Consider the following 27,710-nt stretch of genomic DNA (forward strand, 5'->3'; position numbering starts at 1 on the left):
GTAGGGCTTAAGACAGCCTCTGCTTGTTGAGACGCAGACCCTCCTACTGGAGCGCGGGTTTTCAGCCTTGCTCTTCGGATTCCCTGAAGCTCTGTGCTGGCGTGACACGGCTGGGGCTGGCACCTTGTGGCCGCCGCTCCAGGGTCCCCGTGCGGGCCTCGGCCTGGCAGGTCCAGCGGCTGCTCCCCCAGCTCAGCCAGGACATCAAACCCCTGAGAACTGGCTCACAGAAACAAGCCCGGGAGACGGGCCGGCAGTTAAATGCCAGGTTATCCCCCAATTTATTCACTGTAAGAATGAGACGGTGTCCACTGGCCAGATCACTCCTTCCTGGTTTTGAGGGACGTGGGCTCCTTCTTGCTCCCGAGGGTCTCTTCTCAGGGGCAGGACTCTGTCACAATCAGCATTGTGCCCTAGTGCTTGGAAGGACCCGAGCCACACAGCTGCCCCGCACACAGGGGCGCACAAGGCTCTCTGACCCTGCCCTGTCCTCTCTCCTTGGCTTGCATGGCGGTGGGAAGAAAGGCTCAGAGGCATCCCCAGCACTACCAATGCTTTGAGAACACTGGCACAGAACTCTCCACGCCTCCCCTGTTCCTTTGTGATGTGGGAGGTTATGACAGTCTCTGGCTTGCAGGGACCTCTGGAGGCTGTGGGGGGGAGCACACACTGCAAGGGGACCCTCTGCACACATGTGTTCATGGTAGGAAAAGGGAGGGGCCTCCTGGGCAAGGCCACGTGCCCAGCCTGTCTTCACCGTTCTCTCTCCCCTGCTGTTTCTTGGCTTCTTTTGTTGGACATTCGTGCCCTAGCCTCTCTCCCTCACTCTTCCCACCACCTTACAATCCAGCCACACAGGCTGCTTGCTGGCCCCCAACAGCCCAGTGCTCACGTGTCCTTGGCCTTTGCCGTCCCGTGAAAACCCCTCCCTGTGTCCAGCTCCGGACCACCTCCGGCCCCACAAGCGGAGGCCTCCCCTCTTCTTTTGGGAAACCATTCACTTTATTTTGTAGTTATTTGTGTTCTTTTTTTTTTTTTTTTTAAGATTTTATTTATTTATTTGACAGAGATAGAGACAGCCAACGAGAGAGGGAACACAGGCAGGGGGAGTGGGAGAGGAAGAAGCAGGCTCACAGCAGAGGAGCCTGACGTGGGGCTCGATCCCAGAACACCGGGATCACACCCTGAGCCGAAGGCAGACGCTTAACGACTGCGCCACCCAGGCGCCCCCTGTAGTTATTTGTGTTCTTGCTTCATGCTCCCCGCCCCCCATCTTCCCACACGACAACCACCCAACTGAGCCCAGTCTCGATTCCTGACCTGCAGAATCGGGAGGCTGGCAAATGGCTGTTGTGTGAAGCCACTGTTTTGAATGAGTTCACTTACAGCAGTATTGTGACAATAGATTTGCAATAGTGACACAATTTTACAGTAGGCAACTGGGGATAATAGATCACTGATCTAAGCCAGGGAGTGTCCCGAGTCCTGGCGACACCGCAGCGGAAAAACCTGTCCACCCCTAGTCAGCAGGAGCTTACCTCTGGTGAAGAGGAGGTCATAAAGCCAGCGAGTAACTATGTGAATACATGTGATTTTATGTGGTCGTCAGAGGTGTGAAGCCCGGAAAGGAGGGTGAAGAGTCAGGGGGCGGCTCACTGTAAGGCATCTGGCTCCTAGGTATGTACCCCACAGAACTGAAAACAGGGACTCAAACAAGTACACATACACGCGCGGTCATGACAGCATTACCCACACGTGCCAAAAGGTGGAAACAACCCAGATATGAATCAACAAAGCACGGACAATCACGACGTGCTCTACGCCCCCAACGGAATATTCCTCAGCAATGAAAAGGAGCTCGGACGCCTGCCGCAACATGGACGGACCTGGAGACGTTATGCTCAGCGAAAGCAGCCAGACACTAAAGTCCACAAACACATCCTTCCACTCACGTGAAATACTCAGAATAGGTGAGTCTGTAGGTTGGTGGTTGCCGGGGGCTGGGGGAGGGGAATGGGGAGCTGCTGCTGAACGGGTGCGGGGTTTCCTTCTGGGGGGTGATGGAAATGTTTGGGAAGTAGATACAGGAGGTGGGCGTACCACACTGTGAAAGCACTGAATGCCACTGAATTGTTCACTGAAAAACGGTTGACTGCATGCTGAGTGAATTTCATCTTAATTAAAAAAAAAAAAAAAAAAAGAGGAAGGGGAGAAACGTGGGGAGGGGAGGGAACGAGCCAGGTGGGTTTTCTCAGGTGGGGTCCCTCCGAGGGGGAGGGGTGGGGTGAAGGAGCATCCCAACCTGACCTGATTCGCCCCGTGAAGGGAGCATCAGGCTGCTGTGTGGGGGCCGTAGCTCAGGGCGAAGACGAGAGCTGCAGGTGTGATCTCATGCAGCCGAGCCTTCACTCCTCTCTCTCTCGAAGCGACAAACCCAGACCCCCTCAGTGACTGCATCCAGCTGCAAGTCCAGGCTCTCAGGGGGACGACAATCACCTCTCCAGCTCCATCTCACTCCTGTCCCGATCCTGGGCGACGCTGAATGAAGTTATAGTTAGCACCACTGTGAGGGGCTGAACTGCGTTTCCCCCAAATCCATATGTTGAGATCCCAACCCTCAGAACCTCAGAAGATGATTTGGAGAGACAGCCTGTAAAGAGGTAATCAACTTAAAACGAGGCCAGTGTTCTCATACAAAGAGGAAACTGGGACACACAGAGACACCAGGGAAGCCTGAGCACTGAGGATAAGATACAGCGGTCTGCCAGCCAAGGAGAGTGGCCTCAGAAGAACCCGAGTGGCTGTCACCATGGTCTCTGACTTCCCGCCTCTGGAACCAGGAGAAAATAAATGTAAGTGATCCCGTCTGTGCAATTTTGTTAAGGCAGTCCTAGCAAAGTGATACAACTACCAATATAACTTAAAAAAAAAAGTCAGAACCTCCCTGGTACCATGGAGTAGGTTAAAAAGGCAAGCAGCAAACAGCAGATAACACGCCTGTCATCAGGCAGTGCTTGCCCACGAGTGCCCCGGGGGGACATCATGGAGAAGCCGGAGTCTTGCCCTCCTGTAAAATGAATACGTTTGGATAGAAGAAAAGCGAAAAGGTCAGAGGCCATTCTGTAAAAGAAGAAAGTAAGAGCATAAGGTTGTATGTCCGCAAAATACAGCCTAGCACCTGAGTCTTTGGGGCAATCCTATGTGCTCTCCCTCCAGTGTTTGTCTTGGATCCCACGCCTCTCAGCCTCTGTCCTCGGGGCTGTCGCAAGGCCTCGTCCCCCGGCTCCTCTTTCTGCCTCTCCACACTGTGTCTGCATTGCGCGACCCGAGAATCCTTCTGAACCGTAGCGGAGAGCATGTCTTCTTTGCTCTCATCCCTCCAAAGGCTAACATAACACACGTAGAAGAGACTCCAGAGGCCTTCCACGTGTCTCGCGGCTCTTCCCGACCCCACCCCGCTCTCCTCCGCCCTCACTCAGGTCGCTGGGCCCTACCAGCGGCTGCGCTGTTCCGGCAGCACCCAGCACCTGCCAGGCCCTGGACCTTTACACATGCTTTCCCCTCGTCCTGTTTCTCTCCCATCAGGAGCTTTGTCCGGGACCTGCTCTCCCGTCCTCAGGGAGGTCTTTCTTGACCAGGCTCTCACCCTCCGCCGCTCGGGCGCGGCTGTGTCACTGGACAGGGCTAGTCACAGGTGTGATGTGTTCACACGAGGCCTCCTGCTGGTAGGCTCCATGGGGGGGGGAACCCTCTCCGGTTTCGCCCTCTTCCCCGCCTTAGCCGGCCACACGCAGCCGTGGAGACCCCTCGTCGATCCTCGTGGGTGGGACGAGCGGGGAGCTGAAGCAGCTGCCGACCCCGAGATGAGGCGCGGAGGTGAACACGGCTTCTGCTAACAGGGGGTAAGGGTGGGGACAGGGTCGAGCCATGGCGTCAAACCACAGATTTGGGCCTCCTAGACGTGCTGGTAACTTCCCCGCAGTCACGGGCAAGGTCGGCTACGGAACTGCAGGGCCTGCGGCGGCACGAAAGCGGGGACCCCGGTGGAAACCCGGAGAGGACGACAGGACGCGCACAGCCGAGCCGGGATCCCGGGGGCGGCGGCCCTGAGGCCGGCCCTGGGGGGTCTTCGGAGGGCCGCCATCCGGGCGCGCAGCCCTGCGCCGAGACGCTGTTCGAATCCGGCCGTTCGTCTTGCTAGAGTCGCGGAGGCGCCTTCTCTCCGTTCGCACAGCGCGACGGTGCGAGGAGCGCGTCCCGGCACGACGTCCCCGCCGGCAGCGGACCCGCAAGCCCCTGGCGCACTCCTCCCGCGATTATAACCCGGCAACGACGGTCTCCGGGCGAGGTTCGGACGCTTGCGCTTGTTTCTCCTCGGACCTTCCTGCCTCGCCCGGAATTTCGGGAAGGAGCGCGGGTCACCAACGCTGGGGCGTCCCTTCCGCCTGCGGCGCGGGACTCCGGACCCAGCTCCCCGCCCCCCCTTCCCCCTCCCCCTCCCCCTCCCCCTCCCCCTCCCCCAGCGGGCTCGGGGCCGCCCCGCCTGCGCATGCGCGGCCGTTGGAGGGCCGGAACTCCGTTTCGGGGCTTCGCGGCCGGCGGAGCGCGTTGGGCGAGGCGCCGGACGTCGCGCGGCGGTGGCGGCCGGCGGCGAAGCTGGAGCGGCGGTGGCGGCGGCGGCGGGAGGCCGGGGCCGGGGCTGAGGCCGGGGCTTCGAGGCCCGCTGGGCGGCAGGCGGCGGCGGCCCGGGGCTCGAGCCCGGAGACCGGAGCGGCCGCCATGGCCGAGAGCATCGTGAGTGCGGCGGGAGCGGGAGCGGGGCGCCGGGATGAGGCAGCAGATTTACCGGCGCGGCCTGTGGGGCGGCGGCCCGCAGCCGGCCCGCCTCCCGCCTCCCGGCCCGGGCTCGCGACCTCCCCTCCCGCCGCTCCGCGACCGCCGGTTCTGCGGGCACCGCCGGGCGCGTGCGGGGCGGCGGGGTCGGGTGCCGGGTGCCCGGGTGCGGGGCGGCGGGGTCGGGTGCCGGGCCAGTGCGGGGTGGCGGGCCAGGGGCGGGGAGCCGGGCCGGGGGCGGGCCGTCGGAGCCGGGGCGCGCGCGCTGCAGCCTGGGCTCGAGTCCCGGACGGGAGAGCTCTGTCTGGAGGGGGCGTTGTGGACTCCGGGGCTATAAGGAGGGGAGACACGGCCGCTGACGCCTTCTGTCCCTTGGTGGCAAGGACGGTGTGACAGCTACCTGTTTGAAAAGGGAGGTTCCAAAGGTTGATCTCACTTTTACCTGAAATGAGAATTGGCATGCCCCTCCCCCGTCGCCCCTAAAGTAAAGGAAGTCAGTGAAAACGAGAAAAATAAACCCTAAAACCAAAACAGTCCTGCGTTTACTTGTGGCAAGTTTCCCTTCAGAAGTAAATGCGGCTGGGAAAAAATCAGATCAGTTGGACGGCAGAATTTTGGTTAACATTAGGGAATATTTGGGATTTCTGGGGGAAAGCAAAGCAGTACTGGGTGGCAAGTCACGTTTACGCTTTCCTCCGCGGATGGCCTCGACGCTCCCTTCTGGGTGTCTTGGATTTACGGAAGGAGCTCTGGAGTTTAAGGCTTTCTCCTCCTCCTCTTCCATCTCTTCCTTTTCCTCCTCCTCTTCCACCTCTTCCTCCCCCTCTTCCTCCTCCCCCCACTCCCCCCCTTAGGGAGTAAATGGCCCAAGAGAAACTTAAGAGAAAGTGACTCCTTTTAAAATAAGATTTCCTAATCATTGATGACTTCTAGAAGAGAATAAGAACCTGTGTTCAAATAAATGTACTTTCGGACTTTCTCTTTACTGTAATACTTTTGATTGAAGCAGCCACGGACAAACAAGTTGTTTTAGAAAAGGCCATTTTTCTACTAGTGTGTATACAGGGCTAGGTGCTTACTGATAGCATTTGCTCTTCTCGAATTCTGTGTGTGCGTAACTGATTTTTGTCTTGCCAGTTCTTTGACTCTCCCAAGAAGTATTTTGGGCTCATTTTCTTATAAATGGTGAAAGCTAAGTTACCAGGAGGCTGCGTGTCTGTGTTGCCAGGTCTGTCTCTTCTGGAGTGTTTTATCTTGTAGCCTGTGTCAGACACCAAGTGAGAACTTCCCTCAGTACAAACTATGTTTGTCTGTTGGAGTTAACTACTGGGCTCAGTCGACAACCCTGGACTGCCATGCCCTGTTGTAGATGATCAAATAGGATGACTTCTTAAACTTCAGAACCCTCCGGAAACATGGAAGCCAGACCCTTTAGCTCCTCAAGGAGTGGAGTGTCGTGCTCTTGTTCCCAAGTAAACAAAGGAACAGTCACAAAATCTCCCACAGAGAAACTGGGCTCTTCTTACCACACCACAGTGTGGGAGACAGATTTCAGAAACGAATGGAAGTAATTGGTCAGTGCCCATGCTGTGTATTATGAAGACATTTTCTAGGTGTTGAATCCAGAGTGAAGGGTAAAAGAAGAATTTGTATTTGCGCTCCTTGCTAATGAGTGAGAAAGTTAAACAGATGTTAAGAAGCAAAAGATAGAAAATATTTTATGCCTTTATAAATAAAATCTTTATGCCTTGTTTCATTTGGGATTTCATAAGGATTATTCAAAACAGTTGGGAACAATATTGGGGCAAAGTATTTTCAGTCAAGTGAAAGTAGAAAATGGAAAAGTCAAACTGTTTTAGGAAAATCTAGATTAATCTTATTTTGTTTGATAGAAGTGGACAGTAGATCAAAAGCCATTGTGGCATTTTATCGTGTATCAGTGAAATCTTTTTTTTAAATTAAAACTTTTTTTTTTAAGATTTTATTTTTATGTAATCTCTACGTTCCTTGTGGGACTTGAACCCACAACCCAAAGATCGAGAGTCACAGGCCTACTGACTGAGCCACCTGGGCACCCCAGTGCAAATCTTTTTTTAAAAACAATGGCTTGTGACATTTTTCATGTGTAAAGGGTTGTTTTTTAGTGTCGTTTTCAGTACAGCGCACAGAGCAGTAATTGCTGAGAAGAGAGACCACCATAAGTACTTGGTGGTGTATTCCTGCCTTTCTTCCTACCACTCGGTTGAAGCATCATCTGCCTTGTTTGCGGCAGGGCTAGTCTTTTCATGCTGCGTGACGAAAGCAGGAACTTGTATGGTTGGCCAGGCGTATAGTCACTCAACTTCAGAAGGACTTTGATCTGTATAAAAATCAAGTCCTAGAAGGTGATGCTCTTTGTGCAGTGTTCCGGGCCTGCTAACCATTTCAGGCTTGCCGTCAAAGTATTTTTTTTAAGTGCTTCTATGTTTACCATGGTGTTAAACACCTTTATTTCTTTTCTTTTAATCTTTCTATGAAAGGTAAATAACAAATTAGATGATATCCTATGGTTCTTTTAGATCATTCTAATTTTTGCATATAGATTGTAGAACAAAGTGAGATCTTTTTTATTTATTATTATAATTATTATTTTTAATCAGTTTTGTTCTAAAATTTTTATTTATTTTTTAAGTAATCTCTACACCCAATGTGGGACTCAAACTCACAACCCCACGATCTGGAGTCGGATGCCTCACCGACTGAACCAGCCAGGTTCCCCCAAAGTGAGATCTTTTTTAAAGAACCCAGTCATTTATGATTCGTGGAGGTTTTTTTGTTTTGTTTTGTTTTTTTGCTGTTGTCTTGTTTTTGTAAATCTAAAGAGAAAACTGAGTGTTTCACATATATTCCTTGAAAGTAGTGGTTAAACATTTTTCTGAGTAAAATGACCAGAATCGAGAATCAGGGCAGTCCTCTCAGGATGTCTTTGCATAGGTTGGTGAATCTCCTACCTCTGCTTCATCTGTTAGAAACACTTGGGTGTTACATGGGGAAGGGTGAGGTCTGGCTCTAAGTTTCGGTGACCCAGATTCTGAAAGACTGCAGATGTTAGTCTCAGTAATAGATCAGGAACTTTGTGCTGTAACCACCTTGTTTCATTTGTGACAGATAATTCGTGTCCAGTCCCCAGATGGGGTGAAGCGGATCACAGCCACAAAGAGAGAAACAGCTGCAGCGTTTTTGAAAAAGGTAGTGGTGGCTTGGGTATTTGCATCTTCACCCTCTTCTGTTACTCCCTTCCTGTCTGTGCCTTTCCTCTCTTCCTCAGTTCCTGATTCCACCCAGTCCCTAGTTCACAGTCTCTAGCATTGCTCTTCTCTGCCATGACTGGATTGATCCAGGGTCAGATTGTGTCACAGTTGACCATGGCTTACAGCTGTGGTGGCCAAAGAGAGTCCAAAGATGCATGTAAAAATATTTCACGAGACTAGTACTTAGGAGAGTGAAAAATTGGAAAAATTATAGAGTGAAAGACTTGAATTGTCCATAAGGAGAATTGTTAAAAACATGTATAGAATAATCCCACTTTTGGGGCGCCTGGGTGGCACAGCGGTTAAGCATCTGCCTTCAGCTCAGGGCGTGATTCCAGCGTTATGGGATCGAGCCCCACATCAGGCTCCTCCGCTATGAGCCTGCTTCTTCCTCTCCCACTCCCCCTGCTTGTGTTCCCTCTCTCGCTGGCTGTTTCTATCTCTGTCAAATAAATAAATAAAATCTTTAAAAAAAAAAAAAAAGAATAATCCCACTTTTTTTTTTTTTTTTTTTTTTTAAGAAAATTAGAGCCACGGGGGGCACCCGGGTGGCTCAGTTGGTTAAGTGTCCAACTCTTGGTCTCAGCTCAGGTCATGATCTCAGGGTCCTGGGATCGAGCCCTATGTCAGACTCCCTGCTTAGCATGGAGTCTGCTTCTCTCCTTTTTCATCTCTTGCCTGAGTGCCTGGGTTCTGTCTTTCTCTCTCTCTCTCTCTCAAATAAGTAGAAAGAAAGGAAATGAGAGCCACATACACAGATCTGTTGTGAATTTTTACAGAATGCAATGTGAAAGAGCACAGCCAGACTTAAAAAGGGTAACGCTGGGAGGAGAGCCCTGCAGTAAGGAGTGGCTTTTGCTTTATACTTCATAGCAGAGATCAGCAAACTATGGCTCATGGGATAACCTCCTATTCTTTTTTCCCCTTGGCATACAGATTGCATTTCCCTGACCACCTTTTTTTTTTTTTTTTTAAGATTTTATTTATTGGGGCGCCTGGGTGGCGCAGTCGTTAAGCGTCTGCCTTTGGCTCAGGGCATGATCCCGGTGTTCTGGGATCGAGCCCCACATCAGGCTCTTCTGGGAGCCTGCTTCTTCCTCTCCCACTCCCCCTGCTTGTGTTCCCTCTCTCGCTGGCTGTCTCTCTCTGTCAAATAAATAAATAAAATCTTAAAAAAAAAAAATAAAGATTTTATTTATTTACTTAGTCGCAGGAGCAGGGGGAGGGGCAAAGAGAGGGAGAATCTCCAGCAGACTCTGAGCTAAGCCTAGAGCCCAATGTGGGGCTCGATCTCATGACCCTGAGATCATGACCTGAGCCAAAACCAAGAGTTGGTTGCTTAACTGACTCAGCCACCCAGGAGCCCCTATTTTTGTAAATAAACTTTTATCAGAACACAGCCATGCTCACCGGTTTAGTTATTGTCTGGCTGCTTTTGCACTCCAACGAGAGAGCTGAGTAGTTGTGACAGAGACTGTATGGCTTGCCAAGCCAAAAATATTTACTGTGTGGCCCTTTCCAGAAAGTTTGCCAACTATTGCTTTTTACATTCTACGTTATTTGAATCTGTTGCAAGTGGGTGTTACGTTTGTAATAATAAGTGTTCTTATTTTCTTTTTTTGTTTTTGTTTCTCATTTTCATAAGCACATATAAGCTGTATGCTTATAAACTGTCAGAGCCAGGGGGAGTCCTCGGTGTCGTGGAGTCCAATCTTTTTATTTCCACAAAGGTGGAAACTGAAGGCCTAGGAAGTAAAGAGATTTGCCAAGGATCACTGGGTTGTGATCTGTTAGTGAAGCCACAACACTTACTTGGGAATTTTGGTTCCTAAAGGGTAGTTGCTATCGTGATTGCCATAGGACTGCTTGTGGGGCCATATTTATAAGAATAAGAGAAAAAAGAATTAGGTGCAGTAAACACCAGAGAGGAGAGTCTCTGAGTCTTTAAGACATTTGTAATTTCCTACTGTTTGCTTTTTGAGTAGCCACTGATCGTGGCCAGCTTGTTCCTAGAGATGGTACTAGGGTATGGCGCATGCTGGAATTCACAAGAGCTCATCCGAGACAGAGACGAAGCACCAAGTAGCTATTGCTTAGACAGTTGTGTGGTTGAGCACCAGGCATCAGAGGACTGCATGCAGTTCTTTTTTTCTCTGAGCCTTTGTGGTAGGGAAATTTTTCTTTTTTTTTTCTTTTCTTTTTGATAGGGAAATTTATTATTATTATTACTATTATTTAAGATTTTATTTATTTGAAAGAGATAGGAGAGAGCACAAGCCGGGGGAGGGACAGAGCGAGAGGGAGGAGCAGAAGGAGAGGGAGAAGCAGACTCCCCAGTGAGCAGGGAGCCTGATATGGGACTCGATCTCAGAACCCTTGGATCATGACCTGAGCCGAGGGCAGACACTTAAACGACTGAGCCACCCAGGTGCCTCTGATAGGGAAATTTCTTAAACTTAAATTTGCAGTAACCATGTAGGAATATGATATTGTTTTTAACTTGAGACTTTTGTGCTTGATATCAAATGCAGAGTTGTCAAACACATTAAATTGAGAAGGTTTCAGAGATAACCTAAAAACATGATATTATAGTTCTCGCTTTATTTTCATCAGTAGTATTCCTAAAATGCTTAGATTTCCCCCTGGATAGTTCGTGGTTGTCTCGCACAGGGAGACACAATGATAGCCAGTCATTGGGAGGGTTGGGGTTGGGGGATGTAGTTTAGTTCTGACCACTTGGTCCCTGAAGCCATCACCAGTACTGTAATTACTGCTTAGTGGAGATTTTCTTTGAAATAATCAAAAACAAACATGTTTATTACTCTGAAATATGTTTCCCCTCAAATGAAAATCCTTTCTTCTGATTATAAGGATAATATGCATTAATTATGAAAGGCTCAAACAATTCAGAAAAGTATAAAGAAGCAAGTAAGAATCACTTGAAATTTTACCACTCAGAATAACTGTTAACATGGCATGTCTTGGGGTGCCTGGGTGGCTCAGTGGGTGAAGGGTCCTGGGATCGAGTCCCGCATCGGGCTCCTCGCTTGGCGGGGAGTCTGCTTCTCCCTCTGCCTGCCGCTCCCCCTGCTTGTGCTCTCTCTCTCTCTCTCATTCTCTCTCTCTGACAAATAAATAAATAAACTCTTTAAAAATGATAAATTAAAAAAAAAACCTGGCGTGTCGTTAGTGCTCACATGTGTGCACACACATACTTAGTTCACGGACTTTGGCCAAAATGAGATTGCGCTGTACTGTTGCTGTATTTCATCAAATCTAAGACATTACTGAGTTTAAGGAGAAGTATTAATGTACAATCAGGAAAGGAGAAAATGCTTTTACACCTGCTTTCCTTTGTCATTTAGAGTTTATACTTAGAGTGTTTTTTTAGACTTATTTGGAAATTATTGTAATCATGTGTTATTCTTTTTTTTTTTTTAAAGATTTTATTTATTTATTCGACAGAGATAGAAACAGCCAGCGAGAGAGGGAACACAAGCAGGGGGAGTGGGAGAGGAAGAAGCAGGCTCATAGCGGAGGAGCCTGATGTGGGACTCGATCCCATAACGCCGGGATCACGCCCTGAGCCAAAGGCAGACGCTCAACTGCTGTGCCACCCAGGCGCCCCAAATCATGTGTTATTCTTATACATACATAAGAAGGAAAACCTAAATGAAATTAATTGGCTAGGATCTCTCTACAGGGTCACATTCAGAGTCTGGCCCTTCTGAGCCATTTGTTGATTTGGCTGTCGATGTCCCTGTTCCCCTGTAGAGGGTCATCATCCGTGCCGTCAGGAGGCTCAGTGCCAGCTGTCAACACCTGTTCTGTAGATGCTAGCACTGGATTTCTCTCTGTCTTACTAGCAGGGCTTGACAACCAAATTCCTGTTTTTCCTTATTAATCATTAAATGGCTCGTTTGACAGAAATGTTGAACGATGACAACTGTCCGACCATGCTGCCTGGATGACACGTTGACATGAGCCCAGGTAGTCACCCGTATGCCCTGATGCCCCGCAGGCAAGAGCTGTAACACCTTGTTGTTCCTAAGATGCGTCCATGCCAAGGATGTTAAAGTCTCACTGTAGGATAATTCATAATCCTGGTTTTTTTCACTTGATGATAGGTTAAGGAATGGTTTTATGTCAATCAATGTAGATTTATATCTTTTTAAAAATTGTGTTTAAAAATAACACATAACAGGGCGGCTTGGGTGTCTCATTCGGTTAAGCATCCGACTTTTGGTTTCGGCTCAGATTATGATCTTAGGGTTGTGAGATTGAACCCTGAGTCGGGCTCTGCACTGGGTGTGGAATTGGCTTGAGATTCTCTCCCTTTCCTTCTGTCCGCCCCCACTCCGCTTGCTCTTGCGTGCACGTGCACTCTCTCTCTTTCTCAAAAGAAAGAAATAACACACAACAGGGATGCCAGGCTGGCTTAGTCGTAGACTATGTGACTCTTGATCTCGGGATGGTGGGTTCGAGCCCCACGTTGGGTGTAGAAATTACTTAAAATCTTTTTTAAAAAATAACGTATAATGTAAAATTTGCCATCTAAACCAATTTTTTTTTATTATTTAAAGATTTTATTTATTTATTTGACACAGAGAGACAGCCAGCGAGAGAGGGAACACAAGCAGGGGGAGTGGGAGAGGAAGAAGCAGGCTCACAGCGGAGGAGCCTGATGTGGGGCTCGATCCCATAACGCTGGGATCACGCCCTGAGCTGAGGCAGACGCTTAACGACTGCGCCACCCAGGCGCCCCTTAAACCAATTTTTAAAGTAATCTCTATACCAACTGTGGGGCTTGAACTCACAACACTAAGATCAAAAGTTTCATGCTTCTCCAACTGAGCCACCGGGTGCCCCCGGTCTGAACCATTTTTAAGTCTACGGCTCAGTCATGTTAAGTACGTTCATGTTATGCAGTCATTACTACCATCCATTTCCGGAACTTCTTCATCTTGCAAATCTGAAACTGTATGCATTAAACAACAGCTCCCCTTTTTTCCCTGCCCCCAGTCCTTGGTAACTACCATCCTATTTTGTGTCTTTATGACTACTTCGGGTATCTTTGTAAGTGGATCATACTCATCTTCGATAATTAGTAATTTGGCTGTGCATATGTGCGTGAGTGGGCTTGAAGTGGCCTTCCTGTTCCCTCACAGACTTGTGTGTGGACCACTGTGAACGTGACTGGCTCCAGCTTGCTGTCGCCACATTTGATAGCCTTGATCCTGCTTTAATATGTGGCATTATGCCCTCTTAGGAGTTGCTGTTTGCAAGTATGAAGAGATGGGTGACATTGAGGATATCTCAGAATTTTAGAGTTGTTGGTTCTTTTGACACCATCTAGTGCTGTTCATTCTGTGGCTCCTCACACCATAAGCCCTTCTCACACAGTTCTTCTGTCCTGCTCAGCTCTCCCCCTCAGCTCACTCTGTCGGGCTGCTGCTGTCACTCCCCTGCTTGGGCTAAGGGATGGCTCTATCCTGTCCTAATTGACCTCCGCAGTCTGTGACCTGTGCCTTTCTCCTTATATTTAATTTTTTCTTTTTTCTTTTTTTTCTCACCAAATAAAGTACATACTAAGAAATGCTTGAAAATTATGGACAGATGACTGATGGTGAAGCAAACACTTAGGTCAAGGAGGGCACAGCCGGTGCTGCAGAGTCGGTCAGCCTTCCCTACTCCCTCACCCCCTCCTGGATCGACGAGGATGGCGTCCCCCTTTTCTGTGCTGTGCTACCTCAGCGTGCATTCCTAAACCCTAAATTGTAGTTTTGCCTGGTTTTGAATGGAAATGAATGGAATCCTGCTATGTATTCTTTTTTGTTACCTTCAGTTATAAGCATATTAATTTCATTCCATACTGTGTTTCTCGTTTTATTACATCAGTTATGCACAAAGTTTACCTCAGGTGTGAATTTAACGTTTTTAAGATTTTAAAGATCTATTTATTAGAGAGAGAGAGAGAGTGTGTGTGTGTGTGTGTGTGGGAGGCGGGGCAGAGGGAAAGGGAGAGAATCTTAAGCAGACTCCATGGGGGCTCAGTCCCAGGACCCTGAGATCATGACCTGAGCCAAAATCAAGAGTTGGACGCTCAACTGTGCCACCCGGGTGCCCCCATTTTTGAGATTTTAATGATGCTCTTGTGAGACTCTGCTAAGATTTTTTTAAAAATGGTTCGTGCCCCTTGTTAGATTCCTGTATCTTTAAAAAACTCAAAAGTTCGTAGAAGCAGTTATGTTCATGGGAGTAGAATAAAAAAGTAATAGATCTATTTCTGTATCTCAGAAGTGGAATTCCACACGTGAAGTACTAATGCTGGCTGTCATATTTGAAAATGCAGCTGGGGGGCCTGGGTGGTAAGCAGCTCGGGTAAGCAGCTGACTCTTGGTTTTGGCTGAGGTCATGATCGCCTGGTCGTGAGATTGAGCCCTGAATTGGGCTCTGTGCTCAGTTGGGCTCTGTGCTCAGCGTGGAGTCTGCTGGAGATACTGTCTCCCTTGGCCCCTTCCCCTGTGCGCTCTCTTGGTCTCTCTTGCACGCGTGCGTGCTCTCTCCCTAAGATAAATAAATAAATCTTTAAAAAAAAAAAAGGCAGCTGTATCTCAGTCCTCATAGGAAGCATAAAGCTCTGGTCATGTGGTCCCAGGGGGCTTACCTTTATACCAAGGGCTGACCCTACAACAGCCCCTGCCCCATTTTGGAAACTCCTTTTCATCCTGGGAGTAATATGGTACGCTCACACTTCTGGCAAAAGCTTTCTGGTTTTTTGGAAATAGCTTGCAGGGTGTTGGGTACAGAAAAACACAATGCATTTGCAGAATAGCTGAAATGCCACAGTTGGTTGATTTCAGTTTATATCTAAGCTATTTCAGAGAAGAGTCAAAGACATTATTTTTAGTCTTTAGTCTTAACTTTTTTTGTAGTTGGGAATACAAATTTCACAGTCTTAATTTGCTGATGCTTTATTTTATTAATGCCACTTTTAGCTTGGGGAAAAAACACATTTCAGTTACTGTTTCCTGCTGTAGAATTTCCATTTAATTCCATTGTATTGTTTGTTTCTCTGCTGAGCAGACTCCCGATCTCTTCCTGTGTTTGCCTTTACTCTGATGACCCCTGAATGTTGAGCTACAACTGGACTCCTCTCCTGGCCCCAGATTCAAATGCTGACTGCCTGCTGATGCCTTCCCCGGGGTACCAGGCACCACCTCAGTCTCAGTGTTGAAGGGAAGGGGAAGGCCTGGCCTTCCCTTCAGTCTTCCTCCTCCTTCACCGTCTTCCGTGCTTCCTTACCGGTGTGGCCTTCCCCCCAGTTCCCAAGCCAGAAATCTGAACACTGCGCTGATGTCCTTCCTTTCCCTCACTCCATTCTGCCCTCCAACCCACATTAGCAAGAGCTGTTGATTGTAATAGCTGGAAAGTGTGCTCCTCCCTCCATCTCCGCTGTCCTGGCCTTGTCTGAGCCCCGTCTCCTCTGGGCTGCACAGCTGGCTCTTCTGTTTCCTCTTCCCACCTTCAGCAGAGTGTCGATGAGAAGTAAGTCTCTTGGCTTGGCCACCCCTTGCCGTCGGCCCCTGTGGCTTCCACAGCTCCTGGGCTGGAATGCAGACTCCTAGCCCACATAGTCCTGTCTACCTCTCCGTTCTTGTCTCTTACAGTTTCCTTCTTACCTGCTGGGTTCTGGCCTGACTGGCCTCTCTCTTCTCAACCCCTTCCCGCCTCTAGGCCTTTGGCTGGCTCTTCTCCCTTGCACTATTCTTTCTCAGCTCTGTGAGTAGCAGCATTAGTCTCCTCCTCTGGGGCTCTGCTCAGACGTGCTCCTCAGAGGCCTTCTCTGTCCTTCTGTCCAGAGTGGCCTCTCCCATGCTTCTCTCTTCCTTTCCTGCCTGGTGCTTACCTGCACCTGTGGTTCTCGTCTGTTAGGTTTCTCTCCCCCGTTTGATGCCGAGGGCCTTGATGGCAGGAACCTTGTCTGTTTTTATTCATTGTTAGTTCTGAGCATCCAGAATGGAGCTGGCACATGGGACTGCTTACTGTTTGTGGAGTCAGTGAGTGAATGTTCGCGGCACCTGGTGTAGTGCCCATTGTGCGTACCCTTGTCAGGACTGACTTGGTGGCACCATTCTTCACTTCTGTTTTTCTTCTCTTAGGTTTCAAAATTGGAATTTTTTTTTTTTTTTAAGATCTTATTTATTTATTTGAAAGAGAGAGCATGAGCAGGGGGAAAGTGTAGAGGAAGAAGCAGGTTCCCCCCTGAGCAAGAACCCCGATGCAGGACTTGATCCCAGGGCCCTGGGATCATGACCTGAGCCAAAGGCAGCCACTTCACCGACTGAGCCACCAGGTGCCCCCGGAATTGGGTTTTTACAATTGATTTCAAAAGTAGAAGTTAAACTTTCCAGATACAGCCATGACTTTTGCTTGCCTCAAACTCTTAAATGTGTCATATAGTCTTACCACTTTCACAGAGCTTTGCTTCTGTTTGGCCACTTTTCTCATTTTACTTGACATCTGTGTAGGCAGTTCAAATTTCCTTACAAGAGAGCAAAATCACAAGAGAAATTTGGTTCCCGAGGAGCAGTTTCTAAATTTAATGAGTGTTGTTCTAATACCATCTGATGTATATGTGGCCAGAGTAGGGAGACTCAAATATTTGTTTCAATATCTGTTTTTTGGGGCTCGTTTTAGGTCGCAAAGGAGTTTGGCTTCCAAAATAACGGCTTTTCGGTTTACATCAATAGAAACAAGACTGGAGAGATAACAGCATCGTCAACCAAATCCCTCAGTCTGCTCAAAATCCAGTAAGTGCTGTGAGGGGACGACAGGGAGTGGGAGGGGAGACTGCAGAGGCCCCGAGGCTGCTCGGTGCTTCCCGGTTTCCCCTTGACGCCGCCGTATTTCTCGTGGGTAGCCAGCAGTCACACTGGGTGTGCCGCTCCTTTTGTGCGGAGCCGAGTGACTCGCAGACTGTGACGTGTGTCACAGAGGAGAGAGAGTTATGGGTTGGGGGGGGTGTGCAGCTGCACACTCAGCTCCTTCTCTGCAGGGAGGGACCTTGAACAGAGCTGCGTGCAGTTCTGCCTTAGGACTGCTTGCAGGGTACAAGGGGCTGTTGCCCACACGATATGTTTTGGAGGCATGACCCCCTTGAGCTCCTCCAAGGTGGTCAGTCATGTCAGTGGGGTTTCGGATGTAAAGCCCTCTTCCTGCAGCCGCTGCCTGTTCTCGTGGTTTAGCTGGAGCCCAGCCACATCATTCGTCTGTGCGTGTTCCTGCCGTGAGGGTAGAGCTGAGGGATCGTGGCACAGACGGCATGGCCTGCAAAGCCGAAGATATTTACTGTTTGGCTCTTTACAGAAGATGTTTGCTGACTCCTGTCCGACCTGTCTGGGTACACCTCCTCGTGTATCAGTTCAGTCTTCAGCGAGCTCGGAGCACTCCTCTCGGCTGCAGGCAGCATGGCTGCTGTGGCCACTGCCGGGTGATTGGGCTGGGCTCTGCTGTCAGCTGACCATGTGCCTGTTTACCAGTCAGAGTAAGAGGCTATCTTGACAATTTGTGTGATCATTTTTAGGTTCACGAATTAGTACATCTAGGAAAAAATATGCAGTTAGAGCATTCATTCATTTGTTCCTCAACAAATATTTGTTGGGCACTTGCCAATTGCCTATCTCTGTAATTAGCTAAAGCTTTTCATTGTTGTTGATCTCATCCACTTCCCACGTGGCCAAGGTATATCCTTCCTTTCAGGCTGTAAAGAGCTTTTGCGTCTTGAGAATCATTTCTCACGAATGTTACGTGGCTTGTGTTCATACTCCACCGCTCAGTGCAGTGGGCCTGGGGAAGTGACTTAACCTTCCTGGGCCTCACCAGCCACGTCTGCAGGCGGGTGGTAGTGCCGCCGGCGCGTGGTTGCACGGTGCCTGCGCGTGGCAAGCTTGCAGGAAATGAGAGCTGTGTGTTAAACTATTTTTATAGCACATACAAGCAAAGGAGGCTATAGACACCCCCTGAGAGAAAGCCATCAGGCTGTGGTGTTGTCGTACTAGTGCTGTCCTGGGAGGGGACCCCAAAGCGGGGAGCCGGCTCCAACATCCCGAGGGGGCACTTGGAGGGGATGTCTTCCTCAGTCACCCTTGAGTGTATCTCTCCGGTGATAGTCCTAATGCCTATTGACCAGCTTGGGTCTAACCTTGAGTGCTGCGTCTGTCTTACCTGAAGCGTGTCTGCAGGAGGGAGTGGTGTTCCTCTCCTTGAGCTCGGCGTTGGTCTCTCCGCTTCTAGCTTCTCCGCTTGCAGTTCAGTCTGCTGTATTGTGTTGTTCACTTATAAGTGATCATTTTTTTCCCCTCTCTGGCTGCTTTTAAGATTTTCTGTTTCTGTTGGGGACCTACAGTTTCTCTCTGACTTGTCCAGGTGTGGATTCCTGGTCTGTTTGTTTAAGCTTACCTGATGAACGATGTTGTATTTTCTGTACCTGCAGATCAGGTCTGGAAAATTTGTGGCCATTATCTCTTTAAATATCACTTCTCTCCAGTTCTCTTTTTCCTGTTTCAGGAATTATATTTTTCACTTTTAAAATATTTGATTTGATTTCTTTTCAGACCAGGCTGTTAGCTCGTTGTGCTCACGGGGGCTGTGTTGCTCTCACATTGGCCCTACGGGCTTCCATTTGAGGACCGCTTGGCTGCTTGGGGCTCTGCCTTGGCCCGTCACACACGTGATGCTTCCCACTTGGGTCTCAGGGTGTCTGAGGTGGTCTGTCTCCCCCAGGTGGAATCAGGGTGGCACTGTTGTGCGAGCTGTCCGTGGATTGGCTGGCCTGACCGTATGAAGGGCTTTGGGAAGATTTACCCAAATCTGTGGCCCCTGCCACCCTGCTTCCCAGAAGCCCCTGTCGTTTTGGGTGGCCTCTTGTTGCCTGTGCTCTTTCCATCCCGTTTCCATTGAACATTCTGTAGACGTTTATATTCCATGTCTTGTAGTTTCAAATCTGAAGTCCTTGGCTGTCTAATTCTGTTACTGTTGTGTCTGCCCGCTCTTTGGAGTGGCTTTGTTCTCTTGTACATTTGGTGACCCATTTTTGAGAGCTTGTAATTGACCAGACCTGGTAGAGGGGAGTCCCTGAGGGCGGCTGGCCAGTGGCTTTCCTGTGGGGAAGCTTGCACTTGCTTCTGTTGGCACAAGGGAGCGCTGTGGACCTGGCACTCCCTCCAGTGAATTTCTGTCTTTGGGCTTCCAGAGCCAAGTAGCATCCCTAATTCCACCCTGGATGCATGGCACAGCAGGCCTGTGGTGACAGACTCTCAGAGGTGACTGTTTTTCCTACTGCATGGTGGATGCAGGAAGACAGGGTTCCTCCTTGGTTCCTATTTTCAGCTGGTTATTCTTCCCAGCTGCTGAGACACCTGGCTTTATGTGGTGTTTCGGGCTCAGCAGCCTGCCGCAAGTAGGCAGGCTCGCGGACTCGCCTCCTGTTGCCCAGAAAACGACTGTGTAAGCCAAGCCCAGGGCTCCCGTAGGGCGGTGTTCTCTCGCCCTTCCTGTCGGCACTACTGTGGGTTGTTTGGACCCGTGGCAACTCCTTACTTCCGCTAGAGCTCCGCAGTGCATTTCAGAGCATTTCTGTTAAAGCTGATACAGTGACTGAGCCAAGTAGTCTATGGCTGGAGGGTGTTTAGGAATGTCTGGTCCGTTGCTAGAAGCAGAAGTCTCTAGTTACAATTTGGCAGTTTTATCACCCCTAAATTATGGAAGGAAGAAGAGGAGCGAACAGACCTACCGAAGAGCTACAGCCAAGCCTCTTAGTGCCCCGTGTCTTCGGTGTTTGCGCTCAAGGCCTGCTGCCCCGCCCCTCCCCAGTTTGTTGGGTCAGGGCTGCAGCAGGCTGTTCCTTCCGTGTGTGTATTGTCGACAGCAGTCACGTATTTCCCAAACGGTAGTACTGCAGCTTTTCCTCCAAGACTGAGGTTGATTTTAGTGTCGTAGCCTCTCTGTCTGGGCGTGGGAGCATCTCACACCCTGGGTCTCGTTGGTCCGGCTGCGCTGACCAGGTCCTGCCGTGAGTCAGCAGTGTGAGTGAGCAAGGAAAGAGCGTGCCATACACAGAAATGACGGGAAATCAAGCAGTGCTGTTGAACTACGAATCGCAGCCTGTTTGGAAAGCAGCACATCGGTGACACCGCAGATAGCACCCTCCGTCTAGCAGGGCCACTCCTGGAGATGTGCCCTGTAGAAGTGAAACCACGCAGCTGCCTGTTCTTGGGCCTTTCCTCAAGTGCTGTTCTTGGTGGTAGAACCTGTCGGTGGTGCACGTGCCCGTCGGTGTGGGAGCACGGGCGTAAGTGGTGAGTCGGGCCCGCTGCAGGCGCTGTGCCGCCATCAGAGGCAGTGACCAGACACAGACCCTGTGTTTGGAGGGACCTGGGGCCAGGTATTGTTGAATGAGAAAAGCAAATGCAAAATGCGTGTCTTTGATAATCTCATTTTTGTCAAGCAGCATCATATGGTGTCTGAATACACGTGTGTGTGTGTGGGGGGGATGAGCGCAGAGAAAGAAGCAGAAGGCTGTGTACCAGGTAGGTGAAGTGTCGGGGTGCCGAATAGTAGACGGTAAGGAATGAACAAGGAAAAGCGGGAGCCAATCCCAGAGTGAGAAGTAGGAAGAACGCTGCCTCCAGGCCAGGTGTGTCTCTTGTGGCTGTATTTCATCTGTGTGCAGTCGCACGGGCATATGGATTTTTACAGCTGTAAAAGTAAGTCACGGTTATGAAGAACCCGCTCTGACCTTTAGAATGCTAAGGAGCATAGGGGAGGTGCAAAGGCAGGATTCTGGTCTCTTAAAGTTAGAGGCCTCATTATTCAGGCTTTCAGGGAGGTTGGCATTTGCCTCTTGGATGTCGGAGACCCTCACATGAGGGTGAGCCGCTCATCTGTGCAGCCCAGGTTGTGGGAGGATAGAAGGCAGGCCCTGCCCTGTGTTTGTCGTTTGACAGGCATGGAGATCTGCTGTTCCTGTTTCCCTCGGGCCTCGCTGGCCCCTCCTCGGAAATGGAGACGTCGGCCCCGCCAGGGCTGAAGGCCTGCGGTGCTCCCAGTGTGGTGGAGGATGAGATCGACCAGTACCTCAGCAAGCAGGACGGGAAGATTTATCGAAGCCGTGACCCACAGCTGTAAGTGTTGGTGGGGTTCCGGTCCCTGTTGTGCTGACCTGAATGGCTTAGGGAGTGAGATGTTTGTAACGCGCCCTGTTTGAGTATCTACTGAAGAAACACAAGTTTTGAGTTTGACCATCTGTTTTCAGATAAAATTTCACTTCAAGTTATTTTTCAAGCTTTTTCTTGTTGCGTGAATCTCAAAGTGTGTTCCCCATGTACTTTCAAAAGCTTTCAAGTGTTTGGAACTAAGAAATTTGGAGAAGGGAGGAAACTGAAACCCAGTCTCGACCGCGACGCACTGCTGAGTTCTTGCCCGCCACGCAGTGCATTGGGCTTCAGCAGGTGCGCCAGGGCAGGAAGGGGTGATGGCGGCCCCCCAGCAGCGCGAGGCGCTTGCTCAGCTCATCTCGTAGGATGGCAGTCGGGAAGTGTCGGCGTCACATCACAGCGCGCTCTTCCCATTCTTTTCAGTGGGTGCTTCATGTGCTCAGCATGCTGCTCCTTGGAATATTTGCCCTTCAGCTAGGGTCATATGAAATGGAAATGCTTGAGTACGTTTCTGTATTTGTGATTTTTTGCAGTTCTTTTTATTTTTTAAAACATTTAAAAAATTTTTAAAGATTCATTTATCTTAGAGCGCGCAGGCACGGTGCAGACGTGTGGGGGAGGGGCAGAGGGAGAATCTGGGGCAAACTCCCCACTGAGCGTGGAGCCAGATGTGGGGCTTGCTCCCATGACCCCGCGATTGTGACCTGAGCTGAAATCCAGAGTTGGGCGCTTCACTGACTGAGCTACCCAGGCGCCCCGGCAGTTTATAAACTGGTTAGAAATACCTGCGTTTACACTCGGTGATGTGAAATGTCTGAGCGAAGGTGGTTTGTCTCTGCAGTAGAGCCTTCTGTAACTGCATCACTCCGTAAACATGACAGAGTGCTGACATTGAGATATCGGGGTTCTAAGTGCTGCATTAGCAACTCGTTTTAGATTGAGGAGCCTCAAATGGCACTCTGCTGCGGCTGGCGTGGAGCGGCTTCACAGCATCACCGTCAGCCCGCATGCCCCTTCGTTTGCATTTCCTCCCCGGGAACCCGTGCTGGCTCCCCCTGTGATCTGTGTCTTCAGGGCTTCATTAGGGATCTTCTGGAGGGTGCTTGTGTGCGTGTGTGCGAGCGTTCCGGCCTGCCATCTGTAAGAGCCGGCTGTTAGGAGACACAGGCTGTCTCTACTCTGAAGTGTAGAGTGCACGTGCATCCAGGAGTTGTGACCCCATTCAGGAAAGGATCCAGTCGAGCCCAGAGGGACGGCCCCTCTGCTTTCCCACCAGCCACCACCGCCTCCTCATCCGAGCACATTGTGCATGTGGGGCATCGAAGGCTTCTCTGACTGCAGTCACTGAAACCCATAGAGCCAGGCGTCTTCATGCTTTTCCCAAAACGTGCACGAAATGGGTGTTTTCCCAACTGGAGTTACTTCTGTCCCGCTGACAAGGTGTTTTTGCCACGTCCACATCCCAGCTTCCTTAGTGTTTGCTTAACATCTGTTTAAATCTGTTTTTAGCCCATTCGCTTTTGCTTGTATTTAGTGTCATTTTAAGCAGTTGTTATCCATCGAATCACAGGTTTGACGTGGTGGGCAGTTTTTTCTAATACAAATAGAAATAAATACTAAACCATATTAAAATCAAAAATGCTCACCTACCATCTAAAATAATTCCATACGGGGGGGGGGGGGGCTGGCGGGGCTGTCGTAGAGCATGCGACTCCTGATTCGGGCTTGTGAGTTTGAGCCCCGTGTTGGGCATTGAGTTGACTTAAAAATAAAGAAAGGAAAAATGAATAAAATAATTCACACAGGTAGGGAAATACTCTCTTAAGTATGGCGTACATTATAAATATCAAAAACTTAGGGAGGCAGCAACAGGAGAGCAGGCGTACTAATTGCTGTGTGTTTCTCTTGCCCTGTGCTCTCAGGTGCCGACACGGCCCCTTGGGGAAATGTGTGCATTGTGTTCCGCTAGAGGTGAGAGTCCGTGCAGCGTAAGTTCTGGGCTGGCGGGAGGGGCTGCTCCCGGAGCACGTCAGTACTTTCCCTGCGCCCCTGTGCTGGGTCAGAGTGGGGAAAAGAACTTACCTGTTTGTTGCCCCGGGCCTCGTGTTCCCACTAGTGCAAGCTGCTTGAGGAGGACGAGCCTTTATTTGTGGGAGTGACCTTCTGGGTGGATTACGAATGGCTGAAGCGTTTGTACGGCTGTGATGGAGGCCCCTGGACAATCGTTTTAAACCCTGACACAGAGCTGGGGCTGGCAGTTTCTGTGCTCCTCACTGCTTTGATTTACTTTCCCCTAGTCTCACGTCCTCCTCCTGATTCGTCCTGGTGAGGTTGAGAGTTACCGTAATAATGCTGACTGGTAACTGGTTAGTGCTGAATTTACGGCAGCGAGGCCAACCGGATTTTCTTCATGAGCCTCCTCTTCAGCTTATGGGCTACTTTGTTTTTCCTCAAAATCTTCTTAATATTTACTTGACCTAGAGCATTTTGTACTGTAATAGAGATTCATTTTAGTCTCGGAGAGATAACTAGCACACAAAGAAACCTTTGGTTCCGCGCTAGAATGATAAGTGAGAACCAAGCGCCTGTCCTCTTTTGTTGCCCTCCACGGGTCCTGGCTTGGTCTCTCCCTGCGTGCAGCGAAGCTTGGCTGCCCGCCTCTCCGGCCTCGAGACGCCCGCAGGTGCGTGACTGTACTGACTGTGTGTGTTTTGGCAGCCGTTTGACGAGGACTACCTGAACCATCTTGAACCTCCTGTGAAGCACATGTCCTTCCACGCCTACATCCGCAAGCTGACCGGGGGGGCCGACAAGTAAGCAACTTGAGCGGAGTTAGGCTGTGCCGGTGTGGCTTTGGCGAGCAGAAGCTCCTTTTGTGTATCTGGCAGGTGTTGCTTCAAGCCTGTGAGCATATGAATGAGAAGAGCAAAGCTCAGGGTCTGGGCACAGAGCATTCGAGTTGTGACTTTTGCCCCGATTCAAAAAAGAAACAGGGGTGGAGACTCTGACACCCTGTGGTCATCCGCGTGCCCGAGTGTGGGGCAGATGCCAGGTTGGCAGTGGCCACCATAGAGGTCCTGGGGAACACCCCCAGGCTTCCTGCAGGCGGGTAACTTAGCCTTACGTGAGGGCGGAGGAGGTAAGGTGCGAGGGTGGTGAGAGCTCGTCCTCCTCTGCTTTTCAGAAAAACTGAACCGGCCCATGGTTATCTCGGCTCACCTATTCCACAGCCCCCATCAGCCCCTTGCCCTGGAGCCTGCCTCTTTATCAGCTTGATGGCATTGCCATCGCGGGGGCTGAAGCAACGGTGCCGGCCGCGGCTGGGCTGTCCGCGGCTGGGCCTCGGCGCCTCGACGAGAGCTGTGCAGGCTCAGGCGGGCGGTGGGGCGGCCATCTCCTGGCTCCCCGCGCAGGCTGTGACGGTGGCCGGAGAGGGCTGAGAGCACTGTGATTTCTTTTAAACCATGTCAAGTACTTCCTGAGCGACCCCTTTCTGTTGCCTGTACGACTACATGTTCACCTTCCCAGAAGGTAGTGGACTTCATACCATGATTTTATAATTCCCATCAGTGCAGCAGGAGGAGATGGCGGCTGAACCCAAGTCACCAACATTTTGTGAAGAATGTCATGTTGGCCTGATTATAGTTTTTCTCTGACAACCTGCTGACACCCTAAAATGGCTTTTTTAAAAAAGACCACGAGAAAAAAATCCTACCAGAAACCCATTCTTGCCTGTCAGTGGGGTAAGCCATGGAACTTTCTGGATTAGGGAACGAGTAGAGCTTCGTTGTGCTGAAATCCGTCAGCCTTCTACCAGTCTGGGTCCAGGCCCCGGTATCCCATGGGGGCGCACATTGGCAGCTCTCGGTCCCCTGTAGGCTGGTGGCGGTCACTGCTTCCCAGGGGCCCATAGGCCAGTATGCTCTTGGCCTGTGAAGACAGGATCGAGTTCCTGGACCGTTCTGTCCGTGGGAAACTGGCAGAGGGCGAAGGCACCTGTGTGCACCCACCCCACGTCAGGGTGGGGCCCTGGATTCCTCGCTGGATGGTCTTTATTTCAGCCAGTAGCCGGGGAAGGTGTCTTCTTGAGGTGCCCTCATCAGGGTTTCTCCCTGTGATTCAGAGTTTTTTACAAACATGTAAGTACTGGACTCATGATGTAGATGTTGCTGATAAGTTAATGAAACTTAACAACAAGCTTTGTTTCCGGTCAGCAGCTCAGGTTAGATCAATAGGGGTTTAATAGTATCCTTGAAAATCTTCATGGGTGGTAGCGACAGACATTGAAAACAGAGACTTTTATAGAGAAACACTTCTATGTTTCTGCATAGTCTCCGTGTGCAGGACAGAAGCTGGGGGCCCACGATAGCAGTTCTTCACGCGTTTCCCCTGCTGCTGCCTGCCACGTGCTTAGCTTCCTAGAACTCTGTTCTGTAGGCGTAAGACATTTGACATGCGATTTCCAGTCTCCTGCTCAAGTTTTCACTCTTGGAGTGTTGAAGTAATTAAGCTGCGTCTTCTTACTCAGGGGGAAGTTTGTTGCCCTGGAGAACATCAGTTGCAAGATTAAATCAGGGTGTGAGGGACACCTTCCGTGGCCTAACGGCATCTGTACTAAGTGCCAGCCAAGTGCCATCACGCTGAACAGACAGGTGAGTTGTTCACTGTGTCCGTCTAGACAGTGGAAGGCAGTAGATTTGTGTTCATGGCTCAGAAGCGAGCATTTGCAGAAAAGGCCCTCCTTGGAGGGAGCCGCCCCTGGCAGAGTGCGCGGTCTGTGGCAGGTCCAAGTGCACTTCCAGGTCATACGCTGGAGACGGTATTGGTGAGATGTCTAGCTGTTCCTCGCGTGGAGGGGGGAGTATTTTGTTTTCTCTTTGGTCGGCTTGCATGGAGGCAGAACTTTCTCGGGGACTATTTAAAATGCTTCGTGCTTGCACTTTGCCTTCTAAGAAACCATGGCTCTGGAAGCTGGTAACAGAGCCGTTCAGAGCACCTGTCCAGGTAAAGAAGGGAGCTGGGCTCTGGAAGGAGGAAGAGACCAGGGAAAGCTGCACGCAGTGTTTTGGCTTCTTCCCCTCTGGTCTCTGTGCCCCCCTCATCTTTTCTGCACTGCTGGCCCACGTTTGCTCTGTAGAGAGCTCTCCACTACCTTTGGGATTGCTTGGAAACTGCTTTCTTTCTCTTCTTTCTCCCTGCTCTCTCTTTTTGAAAACTACCTTTTGTGAGATTGTGAAAACCTGCACTTCAGGTGAAATCCCAGTGAGATAAATTTGAATTAACTTATTGAGGAATCCCACCCCTTACCCCACCCACCCTCTAGAATCTGAAACGGTCTTAAGGGCAGAGCACATTTTAAAATGTGTGCGGCATGTGTAAAGAGCTGGGTGGAGATTTATGAATGGCTTATACTAGAAAAATAAGTTATTTCCAACGGAGTGGATTCATTAGCCCGTTGTTTGCTCTACAGAAATACAGACACGTGGACAATATCATGTTTGAGAATCACACGGTTGCCGATCGCTTCCTTGACTTCTGGAGGAAGACGGGGAACCAGCACTTCGGCTACTTGTACGGACGGTATACGGAGCACAAAGACATCCCTCTGGGCATCAGGGCCGAGGTAGCTGCCATTTACGAGCCTCCTCAGGTAGGCGAGCTCAGGCCTCACCGGCCGCGGCCTCTGTGTTGCCCGGCTCTGAAGGCTGTGCGGGACTCTGTCTCACACTTCATTTCACTTCCTCTGCTCTGTCATTTGCCCAGTCTGTCTCCATGTCCGTCTCTGTACACACGCGCGCGGGCGCAGTGTTTATTTTCAGAATTCTTGGAGGGTAAGCTCATGGCCGCTCAATATTTCCGTGTGCATTTCTAGAGCATAAGGACGTTGTCTTACCTGATAATAAGGACTCTTGTCAATGTCAGTAAATCGGACGTTGATGCAATATTTTAATCTCTTGGCTGTGTTCCACTTCTGTTGGTTTCCCCAAAGTGCCACAAGGACTGCTCCCCCCCTTGTCATTCTCTATCTCCTTCGCCCATGTCTGTGGTCAGCTGGCCCAGAAATGATGGAGTTAGAGGATCCCGGGGTTACTCGTGTCCTTTATCCCACACCATACACGCAACTGCCTTAGAATGGCGGTACCAAAATCACTACCAGTGTAGGACTGCAAACGGTTGAAGGTGGTTTGTTTTTGTTTTTGTTTTTTGTGGAAGGAGGAGGATCTTCAGGCTGTGTCTCATGAGGGACCAGCAATCACTCTATGTTTTAAAGTCACTTGGAAGGTTTCTCTGTATGACTGTGCCATCACCTAGGTAACACATTTATATGTTCCTTTGTTTTATTTTCGGTATTTAGGGATTGATTTTATTT

The 27,710-nt window shown here is 50.1% G+C and overlaps 1 protein-coding gene across 2 annotated transcripts in view; it reads left to right on the plus strand.

Moving 5' to 3' along the window:
* The first annotated feature begins 4,684 nt into the window (after positions 1-4,684).
* The window catches only part of NPLOC4 (NPL4 homolog, ubiquitin recognition factor), a 60,550-nt gene continuing 37,524 nt past the window's right edge, over positions 4,685-27,710 (plus strand). The window contains exons 1-8 of one of the 2 annotated variants that reach the window (XM_040640021.1): positions 4,685-4,794; positions 7,981-8,061; positions 16,824-16,936; positions 21,131-21,307; positions 23,263-23,311; positions 24,059-24,153; positions 25,869-25,992; positions 26,811-26,990. In XM_040640021.1, coding sequence (XP_040495955.1) covers positions 4,780-4,794; positions 7,981-8,061; positions 16,824-16,936; positions 21,131-21,307; positions 23,263-23,311; positions 24,059-24,153; positions 25,869-25,992; positions 26,811-26,990 — 834 coding nt within the window. In that variant the 5' untranslated portion in view covers positions 4,685-4,779. The remainder of the gene's footprint in view (positions 4,795-7,980; positions 8,062-16,823; positions 16,937-21,130; positions 21,308-23,262; positions 23,312-24,058; positions 24,154-25,868; positions 25,993-26,810; positions 26,991-27,710) is intronic. The other variant, XM_040640022.1, reaches the window with a different exon arrangement.

Source organism: Ursus maritimus, unplaced genomic scaffold, assembly GCF_017311325.1.
Source record: "Ursus maritimus isolate PB19 unplaced genomic scaffold, ASM1731132v1 scaffold_24, whole genome shotgun sequence".
Lineage (NCBI taxonomy): Eukaryota > Metazoa > Chordata > Mammalia > Carnivora > Ursidae > Ursus > Ursus maritimus.